Here is a 19,324-nt window from a genome sequence, read left to right as displayed (position 1 = left end):
TGACTGGAAAGCCCAGTGTCCACTGAATCATAGATTTGTTCTCACCACTGGATGAGAAGCTTGTGAGACCACGAACTGCCTTCCAGCCATATTTTGGATGGACACCCACACATCTTTCCTTCTTACCTGTCAAGGACCAGCAAAGACCGTGCTTTGGGCATGACATTTCTGTGTGACGCTTTAGAGCAAAATATAACTTGATTTAATCTCTACACTCACATCATACAGATCGAGTCCAATCCTCCTTTAAACATACCCCACATCCATTCCCACACCACCTAGTACTGTGTTTCTAGGTCTTTCCCATCCCAGTCACTCTCTCCCTTTGACCACTGCCCACCCAGCTCTCCTTGAAGAATGTCCTATATTAACAGGCATTACATGACAAGGAAAAGGGAAGGGGGCCCACAGTCAAATAAATATAAGAAATACTGGTTAAACTGCAAGTCAAAGTTTGTCTAGGTAGCTATAGACCATCCTACTCTGAAGATCTTCCTTGAAGATCCTGAAAGGCAACCACTAAACCACATGTTCTTAGGAGATGGATTCCACGTGGCTTTAAGGTACAAGTGGCTTAACTGCATTTTTGATAGGTGGAGGTGAAAGTGTGGAAAATTTTATTATCATTCAAGTTTTAAAAGCTTTATACCTGTGGTACACCAAGGGGAAGGGGTTCTTAAAGAAGTGACTCTTTGGGTCTGGTCCCTGGTTTAGGAGTTGTGGAGCTTTGGTATGTGTTTGTTAAGTGCTTTAAGAATTCATGATCTTCGTCCCAGGCTGGTAAGGTTGTGCCAGTTTCTTCTTCCTTCAGGGAAGAAGAGACACTGTTATACCTCCAGGCTCTCAGCACATTATTTCTGCACAACTGACTCCTTCACATCTTCTGTGGATTAGAATTTGCTCTGTTAGACTTGAGGCTCCCTCAGAGGAGAGACCAAAGGAGAGAAGCATTGAACTGTTGCTCAGGATGGACCTTAAATGCAGTTTGTGCGTGTGGTGAAACATACATCCCGTAAAATTTACCCTTTTTCACCATGAAGTAGACAATTCAGTGGCATTACTTCGCCACCACCATCATCTGTCTCCAGAGCTTTATCATCATTTCAAACCAAAACTCTGTACCCATTAAACAACTCCCCGTTCCCATCTCCCTCCCAGCCTCTGGCAACCACCCTTTTACTTCCTGTCTCTATGAATTTGACCACTCCAGGTCCCTCATGTAAGTGGAATCATACAGTATTTGTCCTTTTGTGTCTGGCTTTTTTTTTTTTTGGCCGCACCGCGTGGCATGTGGGATCCAGTTCTCCCAACCAGGGATCAAACCTGTGCCCCCTGCATTGGAAGGGCAGAGTCTTAACCACTGGACCTCCAGGGAAGTCCCCTGTGTCTGGCTTATTTTTAAAAGCAGTTTCGCTATAAAGAACATTAACCTTACATTGAGTTAAGGGTATGATAGGTGTAGCAATTGCTTCTAGATCAGAAGTCTTTAACTTGGAGCCCTTGGAGGAGTCCTCAGGAGCCGTCTCCCTTTTAAGGGATGAGTTTCCTAATTACAAGGTTTTCTTAGGAGCCTTTAATCCAGAAGATGCTAATCACTGTTCTGGATCTTCTCTGCTCTGAGAGCATCCTCTTGGTCCCAAACTAAGATTAGCTGCCGCTCATTAGGAAGAGCTACCAATCTGGTCATATTTACTGTATGGCTCTGGATTTTGCTAATGACTCAAGTTTGACACCTAACAGAGTGTAAACCCCTAGTCCCATGTTTACCTGGCCACTTAGGAACTTTGATCTCACCTTCCTCGTATGAAAAATATCTAATGGAAAACTACAAAGAGTCAATGAATCTACGACAAAGGAGGCGAGACTATACAATGGGGAAAAGACAGCCTCTTCAATAAATGGTGTTGGGAAAACTGGACAGTTACATACAAAAGAATCAAACTGTACTACTTTCTCAAACCATATACAAAAATAAACTCAAAATGGATTAAAGACTTAAATATAAAACCTGAAACCATAAAACTTCTGGAAGAAAACATAGACACCAGTCTTAGTAATATTTTTTTTGGATAGGTCTCCTCAGGCAAGGGAAACAAAAGCAAAAATAAACAAATGGTACTATAGAAAATGAAAAAGCTTTTTGCATAGCAAAGAAAACTACCAACAAAATGAAAAGGGCTGCCTACTGGATGGGAAAAGATATTTGCAAATGATATATCTGATATGGGGTTAATATCCAAAATATACAAAGAACTCATACAACTCAGCATCAAAAAAAAAAAAAACCTGATTAAAAATGGGCAGAGGAACTGAATAGACATTTTCCCAAAGAAGACATACAGATGGCCAACAGGCACATGAAAAGATGCTCAGCATCACCAATCATCAAGGAAATGCAGATCAAAACCACAATGAGATATCACCTCACACCTGTCACAGTGACTATTATTAAAAATACAACAAATAAAAAGTGTTGGCGAGGGTGTGGAGAAAAGGGAACCCTCGTGCACTGCCGGTGGGAATGTAAGATGGTGCAGCCACTGTGGAAAAGGGTATGGAGGTTCCTCAAAAAAATTAAAAACAGAACTACCATATGATACAGTAACTCCACTCCTGGGTATATACCCAAAGAAAATGAAGACACTAATATGAAAAGATACAGGCATCCCAATGTTTATAGCAGCATTATTTACAATAGCCAAAATATGGAAGCAACCTAAGTGCCCACTGATAGATGAATGGATAAATAAGATATTTTATATATATATATATATATATATATATATATATATATATATATATATATGTACACACAATGGAACATTACTCAGCCATAAAAAGAATGAAATCTTGCCATTTGCAACAACATGGATGGACCTAGAGGGCACTGTGCTAAGTGAAGTAAGTCAGACAAACACAAATACTGTATGATTTCACTTATATATGGAATCTAAAAAGCAAAACAAACACAGCAGAAACAGAGTCATAGGTAGAGAGAACAAACAGGTGGTTGCCAGAGAGAAGGGGGGTGAAAGAAATAGGTGAGGGAGATTAAGAGGTACAGACTTCTAGTTATAATATAAATGAGTCATGGGTATGAAATACAGTATGGGGAATATAGTAATATGTAATACCTTTGTATGGCAACATATGGTAACTAGACTTACCTTGATCATTTCCTATACATTTTAAAAGGTATAGAAATATCAAATCACTATATTGTGTATCAGGAACTAACGTAGTGTTATAGGTTAATTATACTTCAAAAACAAGCAGACTCATAGAAAAAGAGATCAGATTTGTGGTAACCAGAGGTGGGGGGGTGGGAGGGGAAGGCAAATTGGATGAAGGCGGTCAAAGGGTAAAAACTTCTAGTTATAAGATAAATAGTTATTAGGGATGTAATGTGCAACATGAGTAATATAATTAACACTGCTGGGGCTTCCCTGGTGGCGCAGTGGTTAAGAATCCGCCTGCCAATGCAGGGGACACGGGTTTGATCCCTGATCCAGGAAGATCCCACGTGCCGCAGAGCAACTAAGCCTGTGCGCCACAACTACTGAGCCTGCGCTCTAGAGCTCACAAGCCACAGCTACTGAAGCCCACATGCCTACAGCCCGTGCTCCGCAGCAAGAGAAGCCACCACAATGAGAAGACCGTGCACCACAACAAAGAGTAGCCCCCGCTCGCCGCAACTAGAGAAAGCCTGTGGGCAGCAACAAAGACCCAATGCAGCCATAAATAAATAAATAAGACACTGCTGTATGTTATATACGAAAGTTGTTAGAGTAAATCTTAAGAGTTCTCATCACAAGAAAAATAATTATTTTCTTCTATTTCTTTTATTTTATACCTATGATATGATGGATGTTCACTAAACTAATTGTGCTAATCATTTCATGATGTATGTACATCAAATCATTATGCTATACACCTTAAACTTATACAGTGCTCTATGTCAATTATATCTCAATAAAACTGGAAGAGAAAAACCACAATGGGATACCACTTCATACCCATTAAAATGGCTATGATCAAAAAACAAAACACAAGAAAACAAACAAAAAATCAACAACAAAAAGAAACAGAAAACAAGCGTTGGTGAAGATGTTGAAAAATGGGAACCTTTGTGTGTTGATGTAAAATGGTACATACACTATGGATAACAATATGGTGGTTCCTCAAAAATGAAAAACAAAATTACCATATGATCCAACAATTCCACTTCTGGGTATCTACCCCAAAGAGATAAAAGGAGGAATTCGGACATATCTGTACTCCCATATTCATAGCAGCATTATTCATAATAGCCAAAAGGACAACCCAAGTGTCCATCAATGAATAGATGAACAAAATGTAGTATATCCATACAACAGAGTATTATTTAGGCTTAAGGGGGGAAATTTTGACAAATGCTACAGCACAGATGAAACTTGAAGACATTATGCTAAGTGAAAAAAGCCAGTCACAAACGGACAAATACCATACGATTCCTCTTATGAGGCACTTAGTAGTCAAATTCAGAGAGACAGAAAGTAAGATGGTGGTTACCAGGGCCTGGCGGGGAGTGGGGGGGGTGGGAAATGGGGAATTTATTGTTTAATGGGGACAGAGTTTTCATTTGGAAAAGTTCTGGAGATGGACGGTGGTGATGGTTGCATAACAGTGTGAAATGTACCTAATGCCAGTGAACTGTACACTTACAAATGATTTACACGGCAGGGACTTCCCCAGCCAAAGAAATTAACACACTGTAAATCATCTATACTTCAATAAAAAATTAATTAAAATTAATTAAAATTAATCTAGTGATTAAGACTCTGCCTTCCAGTGCAGGGGCTGCGGTGTGATCCCTGGTCAGGGAACTAAGATCCCACATGCTGTGGGGTGTGGCCAAAAATTAAAAAAAAAAAAAAAAGATTTACATGGTAAATTTTATGTTACATATGTTTTACTATAATAAAAAGTTTTTTAAAAGTATCTAATGCTCTCTGATCATTATTCCCTGCTCCTGCAGGAATTTTGGGAGACTTTTGTAGAGTTCATTCCCAATCAACGTATTCTGGAAAGAGACAAAATGCAGTAAGTAGCAAAAAGGTTGTTCAAAAGCTGGGCCTGCCTTCATTGTTTGTATTTCTCAGTACAAAGTCACTTTAGCATCATACTCCTTTCTTCCCCCTCTCCCTCCCCCAAGAGAGGTGAGTAGGGGAAAACAAAAACAAAAACAAGAGTGAAATTCTACACCAGAGGCAGCAGGACAAACTTCTATGAGATTAATGGGTCTAGAACAGCTTCCAGGAGCCAGGAAGCTGCCACTCAAAGGTGGCCTGGATAACATGGATGGGGAGAAACTCAGGGCCAAGTCATGAGAGAAGTCCGCCTGTCCATCACCCACCTCCCAGGAACAGCTCAGGTACCTGCCAGGTGATCACCTGCCCAGGAGGTCTGGGCACTTACCTCACAGAAGTGTCTCTCAGTAATGTTCAGAGCAGTCAGGGCAATCTGACGGTTCTCGTGAAGTTGCAAAGCCTCAATTCTATCAATCCCACCGAGTCCTTCTATCAGCAGACACATGTTTTCCTTCTGAGAAATCTTCTCTGCTGCCTGTGGGCCGTAGAAGAGTGAGACTCTGCACCAAAGCCCTTAGGACGTGGGGCTTCACCTCAGCGGAATCGGACGAAAGCCACCCGTTCCAGAATGGGCAGTTGCAGTGTTATTTTCCCAGACTGGTTTAAAATTGCATTGTCTTCCTCTCATTTTGGATATTTGTCATCTGTCTATTGAGGTTTATCTTCACTGCACAAAATACAGTATCTTTTTTTTCTTTGCTGGATATGCCATCATCTATATATCCATCACTAAACACTATTTGGTAGGTATCTAATTGATGGAGATTGTTTTAAAAACAGAGAAAAGAATGTTCAAGTGATGCTAAGTAAATGCAGATGTTCTGGCCCTGCACTCCCTGGAAAGCCTTGAGGGGTCGGGCAGGAGACCCTGGGTGACAGAAGCCACACCATGGCAACTAATGAGGTCCCTGGAAACAAATGATGTGATTTGATTTAATCCAATGCTGATCATTGGATTTCTCATCCATGGGTATTCACTCACTCAACATTTGTACATATACTACGGGCAAGGCACACAAAACTAGAAATAAAGGTAGGATTTAGAGAAAGCCTTTTCATAACTCACACTATCGGAGGAGACAATAATTGCTGTAGTATAGAAAGTATAATATCCTGGGATAAACCATATTGGAAAAGAATATAAAAAAGAACGTATATATGTGTATAACTGAATCACTTTGCTGTTCAGCAGAAATTAACAAATTGTAAATCATCTATACTTCAATTAAAAAATTAATTAAAAAAAGAAAGTATAATAAATGACCAGAGTTTTAATTTATAGGAAGAAGATGTGCACAAGAGGCTTGGAAAGTATCAAGTTCTTAATGGATAGTACGGTGCCAGGGTCCATCACAGGGTAACAGCATCCCCAAGAGAAGGAATGGCAAGGACAAAGTTGTGAGGGAATAAGTGTTGCATATTTAGAGAAAAGGGAGTAGTCCAGCTAAATAGAATATTTGGGGGAAGTGGAGAGAGAGAAAGAAACAACTTTGGCATCCTGTAGGGTTCTGCTATTTTGTGAACAGTAATAAAAACAAACAAACAAACGAACAAAAAACCCAAACCTTCCTATGGATCAAATTAAATATTGTTTAGGCCATAATTTATCTGATGAGAGTTTGCACTTTTATCTAAGCCTTGATACCTTCTAGTCCTATCTGTACATCCAAAATGAGCTCTTGGCTTTCAGTGAAAAAAATGGAGGTAAGAACCAATGTGCTAGGTGAGCCTCCAAGAAAACTGGGAAGTGGGGGATGCCCCAGGGCAGTAGGAGCCCTGGAGAAGGATTCTGGACTTTGACAGAACAGCAGATGGCCCCCAAGTTACTTCAAAGAACCACAACTGCACTCTGCTGCCCACTTGAAACTGTTTTCTATCTCATCTTGATTTTTCTTAGTGTCCCACGTGCCACTATCTGATATAGGGGCTTCACTGGTCCATCAGATGGGATTTGCCCAGACTCTCCCAAGAAAAAAAATCCCAAGTATTTAATTCAAATGAATGAGATGAACTTAAATTTCTATAGCCCCCCAAGTGTGCTTTCACACACTTTTTATGTCCAACTTTGCCTCTGGCTGCCAAGTGCGTACTCTGTGTCCGTGATTTGCTCAAAGTCTAAGCGTCTAATTGGGCTGTTTCCAATCTGTTCTTGACTCAGGTCAGTTCTTTCCAGGACAGTTACATGAAAAGGATGCTTTAAGTGAGCTTTTAAAAGGAGTCCTCTGGGGACTTCCCTGGTGGTCCAGTGGTTCAGCATCTGCCTGCCAATGCAGGAGACACGGTTTCGAGCCCTGGTCCAGGAAGGTCCCACATGCCACGGAGCAACTAAGCCTGTGTACCACAACTACTGAGCCCGTGCTCTAGAGCCCCCAAGCCGCAACTACTGAGCCCACGTACTGCAACTACTGAAGCCCGCATGCTCTGGGGCCCATGTGCCGCAACTACTGAGCCCACGTGCTGCAACTACTGAAGCTCTCACGCCTAGAGCCCGTGCTCTGCAACAAGAGAAGCCACCGCAATGAGAAGCCCATGCACCACAACGAAGAGCAGCCGCAACTAGAGAAAGCCCGCATGCAGCAATGAAGACCCAGCACAGCCAAAAATAAATAAATAAAAATAAATAAAAGGAGTCCTCCGGTGTTACTTTGAAACTTTTCAAATGGCTTAGTCACATATAAAAAGACCTTAACCAAATGAATATTGCCAGCCTCCACGATGGCCTGAGATGATCCCAGCCTCTGGGTATTTATGCCCCTGTGTAGCCCCCTCCCATGTTGAAATGGACTGATCTGTGTAACCAATAGGATGCTGTTGAAATAACCTCCTTCACAGGTCATAAAAGACATTGGAGCTTCCACTTTGCTTTCTAAGGTCACTTGCTTCAGGGGAAGCCAGTTGCCATGATGTGAGGGCACTCAAGCAGTCCCAGGGAACCCATGTGGTGAGAATAACTTTCCAGGCATGTGAGTGAGTCATCTTGGAAGCTGATCCTCCAGCCTGCACCAAGCCTTCAGATGAAACTGCAGCCCCAGTTTCCATCTTGAACTTCATGAAAGACCCTGAGCCAGAACCATCCAACTATGCTGCCTCCAGACTCCTAACCCCAGAAACCATGTGGGGTAATAAATGTTTGTTTTAAGCCACCAAGGAGTAATTTGTTGTTCAGTATACAACCGACACAAATAGTATGTAAATATTGGCTTAACTTACATTTCAGAAATAAGACTTTTCTAGAATTCTAATTCAAGGCTTTGTAGTCCATTTTCCCAGCCACATAGCCGAATGGAAAAGGAACTCTAGTATGGTCCCTCGAGATCTATCATCGCTAACGTCCTGCTGCTTCCTTCAAGAATATTCTATGTTTCAGTCTTCCGAAAGAGCCAGCCACGTGGCTCATTGACTATTTTTTTCCTTGCTTCAGACCTTTGATTCGTTTCTCCATCTCACTCAGAGCAAGTTCACGTTCTCACAGACCTTCCGTGATCTGGCCCCTGGGTCCCTTGAGCCTGTTTCCCACCACCTTTCATCCCTTTGTTCTGCTCTGGCCACACCCCCCTCCTTGCTTTTTAAGGTTTCCTTCACCTAGAGTGCTCTTTCCCAGGTATCCACAGGACTCACTCACTTCTTTCAGGTCTTTGCTCAAACATCCTTCCTCAGTGAAGTTTCTCCTAACTACTACATATAAGAGATCACCATCCCCTCTCCACTCTGGGCCATCAGTAACTACCCCTCTATCAGATATATTTTACCCGTAACTCTCTATCTGATGCGTCTGTTCCCCTCCCCCCTTATACATAAGCTCTATAGAACAAGGACTTTGCTTTGTCATTTCCTGAGCATCTAAAACAGTGCTGGGCACACAAACACTTATCTGAGAAAATGAAGATGATGGACCTTCTTTGAAAGGCCTCTTGTCTTGTCATCCACAGGATGTGTGGACAAAGGGAGGGGGTGAGGAAGTGGAGAGGAAAAGAGAATCCTAGTTAGGTTTTAAGGACCAAATTAAACATCTTAACTTAGAGACTGCTATTTAGAAACCCACCTGTTCAGAACAGCTCACCTGGAGGATAAAAAAGAGGATGTCGAGAATGATGAGAACAATTTTGGTGTCTGGGATGGTGAGAAGATTTATTAGTGGCTCCAAGACTCCAGCCTGGACCAGCTGGATTAACTGGTCCACGGTGCCCCCAGTTGTGAAGTTAGCCACTGTCCAGACAGCCTCTTTCTGGACTTTAAATTCTCCCTGCAGAGAGAGAACATTTCCATTCTTGACAGATCCTGAAGAATTTAAATATAGTGATGCAAACATGGTTCAATTTCTAGGTAGGCTGGACTACCTAATTCCCAGGACTGTAAATTGCACGTAAAATGTGCAATTTACACAGAATCCCTTGGCAACCTGCCTTTAGTTTTTGAGCAGAAGACAGGATCTTTGAGAAGCCAAGGAGGAGGAAAGGCAGACTCATGTGGGGTCTTAGAGGGAGGTTCTAAGTTCAAACAGACTCACTTCCTTAAGTCAGGTTATCGGAAAAAGAGAACCAACATCACCCAATCAATACAAATTAGGGATTTTAGGTTATAGTGACCCATGTCTACATTTCTAGTCTTTCTGCTCCAGTAAAACTTTGGACAAGAAGCTCCAGAGCTACAAAGCTGAGCACACAGCCTGGAGGGGACAGAGGAAAGCCACTGAAATATCACTCAATGCATCCCTTACATTTATAAAAAGCACTTGGCCCAGAGAGAAGGGAGTCATTTATCACAGATTCTTCTATCCCTTTGCAGGAGGAGCTATTCCCATTTTATGGCTGGGGAAAACTGACTCAGTTTAAAACAAAGTTAAAAAAAAAAACCACCAAAAAAAAAAAAACAAAACAAAAAACGTATGGCTCCAAGCAAGCTATAGTTCAAAAAGCACAGTTTGAAAAAAGATTACTCCTTGATTCTGACTAGATGTTTCTCATTAGAATATGTACAGACTCACAGCAGGATAGGAAGTGTCCGATAAACTGGAAGATGCCATGATTTGGGTAGCAAACCTGGGCTAGCTTTTCGTACCTAATGCACACCTGGGAACCCACCAGCCAACCTGAGAGCAGGACACGGCCAGTGCCTCCTTTTCCCCATCCTACTCAGTAACCTCTGTCCGCAACCCCAGGTCACCACTCCTGACTTGTTTCACAAGTCGATGGTTTAAACATAGCTCATCCACTAAAAGGTGACAAAAAGAAATGCTGACAGTCGTAATTGTCCTGGGGAAAGGAAGGGGGAATCAGGAGGAAGAAGGAAGCTTTACTGTATTTCTACTGTTATATCTGGATTTTCTGTATATATTACCCCTTTCATCAATGTGATTTTTACACTGCAAAGGCCACCTTTCTTCAGTGTAGAATATCACTGTAACCCGATGTGTTTTTCCTCCTAAAACAAAACCAAACCAAACCTCATCCCTTTTTGCCAAGGAGAGTAGATGGCACATTCTTTTAACGCTAGAGATAAGCCAGTATTTACCAGCTCAAGATTCTTCTGGATATTTGAGCTGTGGGATCACCTTTTCACTGGCCAATGCTTGTTGAGTCTTCTAAATTTTTAATGGATTGTCCAAAATGGGATGCCCCTTTCTTTTTTTCAGGGAGAGTTAGGAAACTAATGTTTCATAGGTTCGTCGTGATCTCAATTAGTTTTGCTTCTCAGCCTGCCTCTGAAGAGTTAAAGGAGTTCAACACAGGGCCCGCTGGAGAGTAACCTTTTGTCACGTGGGCCACTTACGTTTTCTAGAACAGCCACCAAGGGAGGCAGCGCACCGCAAGCGATCAGCTGCTGGATGTGCTGGCGGGGCCCCGCGGCCACGTTGCTTAGCGCCCAGGCTGCCTCCTTCTGGATGGAGGAGCGAGGGTGTGTGAGGAGCTGGGGCAGCACAGCCAGGATGCCCGCGTCCAGGGCCAGCTGGGTCTGGTGGTCCGTCCCTGTGACAATGTTCCCCACCGTGCGCAGAGAGGGGGTCTGGAAGAACAAGGTGAGAAAGTGTCACCAAGTACCGTGAGTTCATCACCGTGGAAGGTGACCATCGCCCCAAGCTCCGTGCCCTCCCAAACATCCGTCGTGCTGTGCTGATGGTTTTCTGGAAGCCTGTGAACAATGATTATACCCACGATCCTTATTGATTCTGTGCATCCATGGCTGTTTACATAGTTTAAAGGTACTCGCCAGCCTCCCAGTACTTCCAGCTCAAGTGGGATAGAGGTCAAGAGATATATTATCAAATGATGCTGTCCTTTTCATATCCTTACATTGGGAAAATTGGTAAATTGATGGTTGTCTTTACAATGTAATAATTTCTACTGAATTTGTATTTAGCACGAGTATCAAGTTTCTGTTGTCGGGACTTCCCTGGTGGCGCAGTGGTTAAGAATCCACCTGCCAATGCAGGGGACACAGGTTCCAGCCCTAGTGTGGGAAGATCCCACATGCTGCGGAGCGACTAAGCCCGTGCGCCACAACTACTGAGCCAGCACTCTAGGGCCCGCGAACCACAGCTACTGAGCCCACGAGCCACAACTATTGAAGCCCGCGTGCCTAGAGCCCGTGCTCCGCAACAAGAGAAGCCACCGCAATGAGAAGCCTGCGCACCACAACGAAGAGTAGCCCCCACTCGCTGCAACTAGAGAAAGCCCGCGCGCAGCAACGAGGACCCAACGCAGCCAAAAATAAAATATAAATAAATAAATGAATTTATTTAAATAAATAAATAAAATAGTCAACAACCACAAACCACTTTGGGAATGAGGCTGGTCCCTATAATTAACCTCATTAAAAAAAAAAAAAGTTTCTGTTGTATATGTAATTAGAGCTAGTGAAATCTCAGTGGCATTTTTGTTTTGGTGTATTCATAAAGCTCCTCTCAATAACTTTGAAGGTCCCCAGGATGAATCTATGATTGGGCTTAAGACAACTGTCCTAGGAGGGCTGACTGTGGATTTATTTTGGTTTCTCTGCATGGTAGTGGCAGCCCCAGCACAGCCCATCAACAGTTCTAGAGTTTTCCTAGCCTATCATGCTAGGTATCTGCTACTCGAGTGAGAGATGTTAGAAGTGCCATAGGCCAAGCACAGCCTTGCCAGGACTGCCACAGTTGGGCCCCAAGCCCCCATGATAAACAACTTCTTGAAGATGTTGTCTTCACAACTTCCATGCCCCCAGCACTATCCCCAAACTAACCTTGACTTCCGAGGAATGCTACCCTCATCTCAGAACAGATGATTGCTAAGACTGCATAATATACAATATTAGGCATAGAAATCAAAAGGGGTACCCATGCTTCAAACTACATTTTCAAGAAGTATATGATGTAAGTGACATATGTCTCAGAGTCAAGTATTTGACCTTGGTTTTACTTACTTTTCACCTATATCTGAAGTAGTCTAAGAGAACCAGCTGGGGAGAGGATAAGGGGGAACTATCTTTTATACTTGAGTAAGAAATTCAAATGTTATGAGCTTCACGTTAAAACACACACACAGGGGCTTCCCTGGTGGCGCAGTGGTTGAGAATCTGCCTGCCAATGCAGGGGACATGGGTTCGAGCCCTGGTCTGGGAAGATCCCACATGCCGCAGAGCAACTAGGCCCGTGAGTCACAACTACTGAGCCTGCGCGTCTGGAGCCTGTGCTCCGCAACAAGAGAGGCCGCGATAGTGAGAGGCCCGCGCACCGCGACGAAGAGTGGCCCCCGCTTGCCACAACTAGAGAAAGCCCTCGCACAGAAACGAAGACCCAACACAGCCAAAAATAAAAATAAATAAATTAAAAAAAAACAAAACAAAACACACACACACGGACACACAAACATGCACACCAACTTGTTAACATCTACATGCATAGACCAGTAGAATGAAAGGCCACAAAAGAATAGTTCACTGGGTGGAGGGATTATAAGCAATTTTAATTGGTGCTCTTCTATCTTTTCTAGTTATCAGACCAAGAAAAAGTAAGTCACTGAATACCCACTAGGATTTTGGATCAAAGTCGAGTCAAGTCTTTGGCTACAGAGTAGCAGAGACCAGGGAAATGCAGATGAACAGCTTTGTTCCAGGTAAAGGATGAACGTCAGCTGTGGAAGGCTTGGGGGTGGGAGAGAACAGAACCTGCTCGAGTGACGATGATCCACAGACTCTAATCTGAAGGCCCCTACAGAGACCGACACGACCCGGGACACTTACCAAGACATTGAGTTCTGAGCTGCTCATGAGCTCAACCAGTCTGGGCAGGACCCCCGTGTCCACCACTTGGCCGATGCGTGTATCACAGCCATCGGTGAGGTAGGACAGAGCCCAGCAGGTGTCCGAGAGAACCTCTCCGTCTGGGTGCCACAGGAGGTGGAAGAGGGCGGGCAACATCTGCTTCACTGCATGATCAGAAGGGTATGGGTTCTTGTTCCGGCACAGATTGGACAAGGTCCACGCAATGTTCCGTAGGAATGTGACCTGTAACGAGGAGACTGTCTCCAGCATGGGGTGCAAAGAAGGAAAACACCAGTGGCAATGTGTCCTGACCATCTTTGATCAATAGGATTGACCCGCATGAACCCAAGCCTTTGAGCTTCAAACAGGAATTTATTCTAGGTAATAAGTATAGGAGGAACGCAGAGAATGAGCTTTGTTTTATATGCAAATGTCAGATGGAGGTTTCCTTACATTCTTCAAAATGTCCTTCCCCCCTTGATTGATGACCTAATTTCATTTCTCATTGATGAAACAAAGATCAAGCAGGAGTTACTTGGTTTTCCCACCAGCCTATGAACTCTATCAACATATCCTAACCACGTTTTTGACCTTCTATTTGAAGATCAGTCTTCCCATCCGTCCCCAGGATCACCTCTCTCCTCTGGATCAGTCCCACCAGTATAGACACACTCTGCAACATTCAACCCCTACCCTTGGCGCCTCTCCAGCCATCACCCCACTTCTATTTTTCAGAATCCATCCTCAAGGAGGCATCCATATTCACTGTCTATCTTCTTCTTCTACCCCTTCTAGTCTGGTTTCTTCCCCTACTTCTTTGGAGTTAGTGATGAAATCAGCTCCTTCCAAGTCACCAAATCCAAGCTTTTTGAAAAAGCTCTTTTTGCCATCTGTGACACCAAGCCTGGTTTTGTATTGCCAAATGGGCTGTTTCTTCTCATTCTTCTTGGCAGGTTCTACTGAGTTCTGAATTTCAGAGCCCTCAGGACTTGGTCCTGGTTTTCCTCACACTCTAGAGCAGAGGTCAGCCAACTTTTTCTGTAAAAGGCCAGATAGTAAAGTTTTTCAACTTTGCAGGCCACATGGTCTCTGTTGCAACTTATCCATTCTGCCCTCGTAGCACTGCAAAAGCCACAGACAATATGTATGTAAATGAATGGGTGTGGCTATTTATTTCAAATAAATAAAACTTTATTTAAAAAAACAAGCAGTTGGCCAGGTTAGATTGGCTGATCCCTGCTCTGGCTGACCTTGCCCAGCTGGATGACACATACGTGCACAATCATCTAGATAGACCTGCATATCTATCTGTCTGTTGTTGCTGCAATGGTGCCTCTCACTGGCTTCAACTTAATAGGTACAACTAAGGCTCCGATTCCGTCTTCCCTCTATCCTCCCCACATCTCTAGGAGGACAGTGCTCTAAACAAACTAACCTGAAACCCGAGGGCATCCTCGTTTCTTTCTGTCTCCCCCTTCTATGCCCATCACAGCAGCAACCCAGGTCCATCTGCTTCTCCATCTCCCTCTGCTATAATCCTACAGCAAGCAGCCAGAATGGTCTTTCTGGAAAATCAGGCCACTTTACTTCCTGCCTTGAAATCCTCCAAAGCCTTCCTTTTGCCACCAAGATGATGTCTAAGTCCCTCGTCCTACTTGTCATCTTATATTGCTCTCTCCTTGCAAGCTCCCTTGGTCATGCCAGCCTTTTTCCGGTTCAACCATATCAGGTTCTCTCTCACCTTGAAGGCAGGGCATGTATTCCCTTGACTTTTGGAAGCTGCTTTCTCTTCATTTTTGTTTGAGGCAAATCTAGAACCCAAATTTCATTCCTAACCCAGGGAGTCCTCTAGTGTTGCCACAGCAATTAACTTGGACCCTAAGCTTCCAACCTAGACCCTATTTATTACCCAGGAACAGAACTGGTGAGCCACTAATTCTGTCTGTGCCCCTGGAACAGAGAGCTCACTCATCTACTTTTGCAGGATTGTAAGCTTAGAAAAACTTGAATGGATCTCTTCTAATCCCCACTGCCCCCCCGCAAAGAAAGATCAGCACTCCTGCCCTTGAGGACAAATTTGGATCAACTTCTACCCAAAGTAATATTCAGTCCTAGGCCTTGTTCATCATTGCTATCGTTAGGGGGCCGGGCAGCAACCACGTGGCCTAGCATTGATTTGGAATTACATCCCCCATTTCCCAACTTTGGGAACCTGTTACCTAACTAGGTTACCTCATTAAAAAGACACACACTGGGGACCTCCCTGGTGGTCCAGTGGTTAAGAATCTGCCTTCCAAGGCAGGGGACACGGGTTCAATCCCTGGTCAGTGAACTAAGATCCCACATGCCACGGGGCAACTAAGCTGCACGCTGCACCTTCTGAGCCCATGCACCACAACTAGAGAGGAGCCTGTGTACCGCAACGAAGACCCCGCATGCCACAACTAAGACCCGACGCAGCCAAATAAATAAACAAATAAATAAAATTAATTAAAAAAAGACATTCACTGGTATACTTGATGAAACCAGGGTCAGCAGATGTGGAATGGCATCACTCAAGATAACGTTGTCTCTGAGTTTTGGTCCATCACCTACAAACAGACAAGAACATGACACTCAAAGAGGGAACAGAGAGAGTCCTGGGGTGGGTGAGTAATTCTTCACAAGTCTCTGCAAAGGGGGAGAGGCCAAAACTCATTCCTGGGTTGGGCAAGTAGATAGTATAGCCATGAACTAGACCCTGGGTCTCTGACATGTTGGTTGAGTAGATGGCCTGACGTGGAAATCAGGCACCACACAGCAGGGATTGCTATAAGCAGAGTCTCTGGACCCATCAAGAAGCCAGCCAACTGGGCCCAGGCAGCGCGTTCTAAATGCTGGTGGAATTTCACAGCATGGTTCTCAGGAGACAAAGGCCACTATGGACCAAATTGTCTTCCCAGAAGGCTTTGGCATGGGGCAGTAACTTCCAAATGCAACTCAGAACAAAGTCTGGGAGATGGATACATTCTAGCCATCAGTTGTCTGCTACTTTGGCTAGAATACCAATTTTAGACCATAGACGTCTCAGCCTGTAATTCTTCAATCATCAGGCAAGGTATAAGTTACACTACACCACCCGATTTTGCCTGTTCCTTACTGCACTAAGCAAAATGAGAGACGAAATCTCTGTAATAGTTGCTTTATTTCTGCATGCTTTTAAAAAGTAGACTTATTTCATATTCTGTGTTTGCTAATTCCATCCTCTGAAGTCCTTGGAGGTCTAATCACATTGTTTGCTTCTGCTGACTCAGTCATACTGGATTGTTGACTTTCTGAACTTGAAATTGCTAATATTTGGCTGATCTTAATTTGTCAAAATCCTGAGGGGCCCGACTGAGTTTGTTTCCCCCAGAGAGCGTCACATGTATATTCAGCCAGGGATCCTGGAGTTCCCAACCTGACAGCGCTCACTCCCCAGCTTGTGTTTTCCCGGACCACGCAGGGAATACAGCATCCAGTCCCAAATCCATGAGGCCAGTCTTAGGATTCTGTTTTCAGGGGAGACTTTTATCCTAAACTAAGCAGACATTTTCGTGTGTATTCCCTGGGCAACTTTCACTGAAGGTAGAATTCTTTTAGGGTACTGGGTGATGTAAGGGTCTGTCATAAAATCCCCACATTGCATGAGCCAAAGACTTGTCTTTTGCTCCTGAAGCCACTAAGCCCTGAGGCTGTAGGACCCCAGTCTTGGCAGGTGTCCCTAGGCAGCCTGGAGCTTCAGAACATACCATGTCTTCTAGCTTCAGCTTCAATTTTTGGCCTCTGAACTTGACTCTGAATTTTGGAAAGGCCCATTCTACTCTTCCCAGCATTGCTAGGTATTTATACTTAAAGTGTCTGATCTACAATACTACCCAAAGAATTCCCATTGCATGCCACTCACAAGGCCCACCGTTTTCTTTGCCCCCTGCCCCCCACCGAGGGGAGAGGCTCACCTGCTATATTACCAAGGGCCCACACTGCCTGTTCACACACAGTCATATGAGGGGAAGACAGGAGCTCAACCAAGGGCTGGATGGCCCCTCCGTCCACGACAGCACGAGTCAGCTCCGAAGTACCAGAGGCAATATTGGTCAGAGCCCAGGCTGCCTCGAGCTGCAAGCGGGGATGAAGGGATGACTTCAGGAACTCCACCAGCCTGGGAATGAGCCCTGCGTCAACAATCAGCTTCAGAGGAGGGTTCTTTTCCCGGGACAGCATTTTCCTTCGCAGTGTAAGAGAAAAGACAAGAACATGTCCTGTGAGGCAGGTAAGAAGAACTTCCTTTATGGATGTTCTTGGCATTCCTAACTATCAAATGAAACAAACCACTGGGCCAGAGCTCCTTCATATCCTAGAGTTCAGCCAGTAGCACTCTGCAGTGATGAAGCAATATTTTTCCCTTTAGTTATTATCTATGAGCCGCCATTCCTGTTGAGGCCAATTTAAATTAAGCTATTCATCTCTGACCACACTTGCATATCTTAAGTTGTTCTCAAGGACAGTGTAGAGGAGCAATTTCATCTCACTTTTGGATGGACTGGCCTTTTCTTATATTGTGTGGGCATTCTGCCACTGCCAAGAAACCAAATAGGCTGCTGGAACCCATTTCTAGCTATGCATCTGTCAACAATACAAGTCTGTTTGGCGATACCTGGCTGCCTGGGTGGCCTGGAGACATAGTTCTGGATCTGAGGCATTGACACCATTGATTATTTCTTGCAGGGTGAGGCTGACCTGCAAGGAGACATACATTCAAGTCAGAGTCTCTGCCAAAAGGAACCATAGGTCATCTAGTCTAGCCATCTATCTGATTAGAAGAAGCTGGCTTGAACACTATGTCTCAATGTGTATGCTGGTCTGTATTAGGGGAAGGAAGAACATTTGGTGGTCTCACAGATTTGTGGGACACTCCCCATGCTCTGGAGGATAGGTAATTCCTATCATCACTTGGATCGCCAGCACCTTTTTATCCCATGCAGTAAGAACATGCTAGTGGGTGGCAGCAAAAATGGGAGAACAAGGACCTCAAAATTCTCTCCTCCATAAAAGCAACAAGAAACCTGAAAAATAGAATCAACTTTTTTAGAACTCTGGAAACTGACCAAAGGTTTGCAGCAATTTGTTTTATTCAAGCTGAAAAGAGTTTATTCAAGAAAAATGTCTAAATCTCAGTAAGAACAGCAAGGTTTATGGCATTTTGCCTTGCCTTATTCCCACTCCTCCTCCCACAGCTCCGTGGTAGCTTTGAAAACCAACAGCCCAGCAGCCACTGGAGGAGGCAGAACAGGTTGGTGCTCCCTTAAAGCCTCATTCCCAGAGAATTATTATTATTCGATGCTTCTCGTGGTTTCCTGGGAGATTCCATTTGTAAGATTCTATTTTATTTGACTCAGAGCTCACACAATGCAAAAAGTCTTTTCCCTGGAGGTATTTGTTAAAAACAGTTAGAGGAAGTGGTTCAACTTCACAGCTGCTTGGGGTGGGGGGTGGGGGTGTTAGATAACAGTTGGGGGCAAACAATAGACTAACCAAAAAACTTAAAAGGCAAAGCTGGGAATGAGATGTTCATTGGGGCTTTGAGAGCTCCAACATGTTCCTGAAAATCTAGAAGGTCACATGCCTCTATAGAACTGTTGCACATGCTCACAGAAAATGGAGAAGACCCTGAGGTCTCACCTCTGGCTGACTTTGAGGCTCTGTGCAAGCAGGAAGTGAAGGTGTAAGGCAGCATTGTCAACTTCCTGGTTGAATGTTGAAGGCATGCCCCAACATGCACACAGAATGCCTTGGCAAAGATTGGGTGAATTTTTGCTTCCAAGTGTGTAAGGAAATCTCTGTCCAATCATTAGCTGACCACTAAGCTAACTGAGCAGAGAATTCAGTGCCTACACATGACAAAGAATACAAACTTTACAAAATCAACTCAAAAGTCA

At 43.9% G+C, this 19,324-nt stretch overlaps 1 protein-coding gene across 1 annotated transcript in view; it reads right to left on the bottom strand.

Moving 5' to 3' along the window:
- Positions 1-676: 676 nt before the first annotated feature.
- Positions 677-19,324, bottom strand: part of KPNA7 (karyopherin subunit alpha 7) — a 33,406-nt gene continuing 14,758 nt past the window's right edge. Inside the window, exons 3-10 of the mRNA XM_061209457.1 lie at positions 18,043-18,125; positions 17,345-17,613; positions 15,876-15,958; positions 13,347-13,610; positions 10,899-11,132; positions 9,190-9,372; positions 5,458-5,604; positions 677-805 (exon numbers count right to left, since the gene is read on the bottom strand). Of these exons, the coding sequence (XP_061065440.1) occupies positions 677-805; positions 5,458-5,604; positions 9,190-9,372; positions 10,899-11,132; positions 13,347-13,610; positions 15,876-15,958; positions 17,345-17,613; positions 18,043-18,125 (1,392 nt within the window). The remainder of the gene's footprint in view (positions 806-5,457; positions 5,605-9,189; positions 9,373-10,898; positions 11,133-13,346; positions 13,611-15,875; positions 15,959-17,344; positions 17,614-18,042; positions 18,126-19,324) is intronic.

The sequence above is a fragment of the Eubalaena glacialis genome, chromosome 13, assembly GCF_028564815.1.
Source record: "Eubalaena glacialis isolate mEubGla1 chromosome 13, mEubGla1.1.hap2.+ XY, whole genome shotgun sequence".
Classification (NCBI taxonomy): Eukaryota; Metazoa; Chordata; class Mammalia; order Artiodactyla; family Balaenidae; genus Eubalaena; species Eubalaena glacialis.
This window is presented reverse-complemented; position numbering and strand designations above follow the sequence as displayed.